The 3,900-nt window shown below is 36.3% G+C and overlaps 1 protein-coding gene across 1 annotated transcript; it reads right to left on the minus strand.

The window, feature by feature from the left end:
• Nucleotides 1-739: 739 nt before the first annotated feature.
• LOC149588841 (uncharacterized) lies at nt 740-2,984 on the minus strand. Its single transcript, XM_089862116.1, has 3 exons — nt 2,381-2,984; nt 2,106-2,321; nt 740-1,157 (listed from the first exon to the last, which is right to left on the minus strand). The coding sequence occupies exons 1-3, from the start codon at nt 2,722-2,724 to the stop codon at nt 740-742; spliced, it is 978 nt and encodes a 325-aa protein (XP_089718242.1). The 5' UTR covers nt 2,725-2,984.
• Between the last annotated feature and the right edge of the window lie 916 nt (nt 2,985-3,900).

Raw genomic sequence — 3,900 nt, forward strand, 5'->3', positions numbered from 1 at the left:
TAAGAGATAAGTGTAGAAAATTAAATGTTTGAAGTGACAGAAATTAAAATTTTCATTTTTGAAGACGTGATTATAAAACATCTATTATTTGAAAAAATTTCTTATCTTAGTTTTTTTCACAAAAATTTCAGAGAATCTACCTTGATACTACTGTTTATTTTCTAGAAACATTTGCTTCGAGGAAGTTCAAATACTCGGATATCTGAAAAATAGAGCTAGATGAATTTATTTTTATATTTTAAAATTGAAAATATTGCGAACCGAAAATTACATTCGCCCTTTGACTGTGATGTAGTTATTAGAGTCAAAAGGATCTGTAGCTGGATCGTGATCTTTTGAGAGATATACAACACGTCAATTTTTGAAACTTCGAAAACTTTAAAAATAACGAACACGTTTTGTTAAGTTTTCATGCTTATTTTATTTTGTCTGCTATCAACGATTTTCTGTCCATTTTATTCTCCTTATAGGCCTGAATACTCAAACTAACTCTAAATTTTAAAAAGAAAATAAAATGCATACGTGTTCTATTTTTAAAATGATGCACATGTTTAAGGATAAAATATTTTACTTAAGGAATTTTGGTGAAAAAAACTAAGATAAGAAATTTTTTCAAATAATTGATGTTTTATAATCACGTCTTCAAAAATGAAAATTTTAATATCTGTCACTTCAAACATTTAATTTTCTACACTTATCTCTTACTTTTTCGCGTCTTTGTCTACAAAGACAGTTTTTATTAATACATATCTGATGTGTAAAAATATTGTTCATTGTTAAATCCGGAAGAAGTTGATGGCAAATCTTGCGGCAGGCTAGTAGTGGAACATGATGGCAACAGAGAAACTTCGAGGCGTGGTTCAGTATTCGATTGATTTGTTCCGCTTTGCACATGTGGTTCAGTTTCAAGATCTTGGTCCATTTCATCGTGAGATTTAGCGACAATATTATTTTCGGACGAAGTACATGTGTTAATATCTGGTAATTCCTCGTCAGATACAATATCTTCGTCGCTTTTAGACAGAATAGTTCTTGATGGGCGGACGTACAAAACCCTCTGCTTCCAAATAGTAGAAATTGTAGCGCCAGATACGACCATGCCTTTTCCAAGCTTCGGTTTCACTAGGCGGCTTCTGCATGGAACTAATAATTCAAGGCTGCAAAAATAACAAGAAAGCAATAATCTCGTGCAATTGAGCCATTATGCTTAAAACAGAGGAAATATTTCGCGTCTAAAGATGACCCTTTTTCCAAGACTCGGCCGCCGGTCGATCTGTACACCAACCCAGCTACACATTACAGTTACTACAATAGCAGGATATGTATAAGCAACTTAAGCAAGTATATATATACTGTAGCTGTTAGGGCAAGGAAAAAGTGTTGAACATAACTTCATAATATGTCAAGCCTTTTCGGTTTCGGAACTAGTCTATGACTAATGAGTCTGCCATAAAGCTTCAAGAGGTTATGGAGAAAGCCTTATTTTGCCACTTCCCCGTTTTATGAACTCCTGGTTACGTTTTAGCTAGTACCATGAGTTAATAATATGCTAGGTCCTTCAGGCAATTCATTTTTATACTCCCGCGTTTTCTCCCGGGCCGCCGGCTTCCCAACTATATGCGACACTCTGCGGCCGCCACTTGAACCAAGGAGGATCTGCTTGAACGAAAATTTTATTTACCGTTCTTTCCGGTTTTTCCCCGGAAGTGCGTGCAGTGGGAGCTAACGAATGGTATTAGAGTTATTTAAGCAGCCGAATATTTCATTCAATAGTCGGAAGCCTCGGATCTCTGTTAATTAAACAGTCCAGACCTAACTCGATGGATTGGATTTTTTAATTCGCAATGGGATCGTTCTCTAATTTTTGAGACAAATGTATTTTAAACAGAACGGCATTATTCAAGGAAATTAGATCAAAACAGACAGAAAAAAGGGAGTTTTTTCGACAAGAGAGAGCGCAACATTCGGATTTTTTTCCCGCCTCCCCCTTCCCCGCACGAAGTTGGAAGAAATCGATGGATGCACTACGCCTATGGAGTCTGAGTAACTTATAGGGAGCTAGCATATTATTAACTCATGTTAGCACGTATAAAAAAGTTACCAACTCGGTATCATCGTTGATTTTCTCATGAAATTCGTCTCGAATCTCTTGTAATATCTGATCCTGTGTCCAGGACTTTTTAAAGGTCATCGCATCCACAATAAGTCCGGCTTTATGCAACTCAAGTTTCCTAGATCCTTTTGGCACGGTCTCACAGCTAGGACCATCTAAGAGAACCACCTCTTTTTGAAAGGAAGCCTCATCCTTTTGGTTTCTCTTCCTGTAAATATTATTTTTCAATTATTCAACTTCTAATATTTAAAACAGTACCATAATTACCTAGCAATAGTTTTCCTTGTAGTCTTAGAACTCATCGTAAAATTGAAACTCGGGACTCGCGATACGTGTGACCTTGTCCGTACCTCTGGTGAAGGTTGCTGCCTTGGTACTGGTAAATTATCGAGTTCGCGATTCGTATTAGGCCTAAATACACGTCTTAATTCAGTCCCAATCGCTCCTTCACTTGAATTTCTATCAACGGCATTCCCACGATTTGGTACGGGTAAAGCCGTTACATTAGAATTCAGCGTCTCTAATAGTCTTTCACTTCCGATAGCAATTATACTTTGTAAAGTTTCTCTTAAAACTGACTGATCTAATGTATCTCGTCTATTGGAGTCCATCAGGTTAATTCCTGTACTTCTAGAAATAACTGAAAAACTCCTGCAGTTAAGTTTGCTTAGCTAAGTCAAAGATCCAAGACGCAATGCCCTTTCTTTAGTATATTGCTGCTAAGCGGTACTGCTCGGTCGCCCTGGTGGAAACTTGCAAAATCGTGGGAAAAAATCTGTTCAACTGCAACCGAAGTTTTAAAGTACGGGTAAACTACATAGCGTGGGAAAGTATTTTTCTCTCTAGGTTCTAAAAGGCTGGTTTGCACGGGCCAAATTTCCGAATAATAATAACTGACCAAAAGTTTCACAAAACCATAAAAAAATTCCCGAAAATGTTTCGGAAAGTAACTTGTTTTCACTGAAACTTGTAGTGTTAGAGAGAGGAACGCGACTGATATATAACTTTACACTTTTTTTATAAAACCTGTAATGCACACATTTTAACATAGATTAGTTAAAATTGTAATGCGTAGATGTTAACATAGGTTAGTTAAAATTGTAATTAGACCACCTTTGGGCATTGTTCGACGGCAGACCGGCCGGCGCCGCTTACCAGTGTACCTCTCTTTCTTTGCTTAAGTTTTAACCCGTTAAAGTATGACACTACACTGAAAGGTAAAGCTTTCCCCATCCGATTCCATTTCTACCGTGTTTTCCACTTTTCGGTTTATTTGTTTTTACTTTGCGCGACCATCGGAGTGGCTAACCCCTCGACGCAACATACAATTTTATGGTACAACTCATGGTATGGTCAATATAAATATTTTGTACTATGTAAATTTATGTAAATAAGTAAATGGTAAATTAATGATTACAATTTATTATTAGTATTTGAATGATTAATGATAATAAGTTAATTTCGTGAACTTAGAGTGGTAGTTGGTTTTGTTTTGTGCTTGACTATCGAAGGTGTTAGTATTTAAAGGGAGGCCGACGTGGTAAGTCGTCCTTATCCAAGTTTAGGTAAGATGATATAGCCAAGAGAAACAACACAAACCACAAATTTGTCCATTATTGATGTCCATTCCTAAATTATTGATGTCCGTTCCTAAATTATTGATGTCCGTTCCTAAATTATTGATGTCCGTTCCTAAATTATTGATGTCCGTTCCTAAATTATTGATATCCGTTTCTAAATTATTGATGTCCGTTCCTAAATTATTGATATCCGTTCCTAAATTATTG

The sequence above is a fragment of the Phalangium opilio genome, unplaced genomic scaffold (assembly GCF_054372755.1).
Source record: "Phalangium opilio isolate 3A_F unplaced genomic scaffold, DU_Popi_V2 ptg000537l_1, whole genome shotgun sequence".
Lineage (NCBI taxonomy): Eukaryota > Metazoa > Arthropoda > Arachnida > Opiliones > Phalangiidae > Phalangium > Phalangium opilio.

Bases quoted from the DNA above. Each gene is read 5' to 3' on its own strand.
- LOC149588841 (XM_089862116.1), bottom strand. From the start codon at position 2,724: ATGGACTCCAATAGACGAGATACATTAGATCAGTCAGTTTTAAGAGAA. The intron at 2,322-2,380 runs GTAATTATGGTA...TAATATTTACAG, and splicing joins ACAAGGAAAACTATTGCTAG to GAAGAGAAACCAAAAGGATG. The intron at 1,158-2,105 runs GTTGGTAACTTT...TTATTTTTGCAG, and splicing joins AAAATCAACGATGATACCGA to CCTTGAATTATTAGTTCCAT.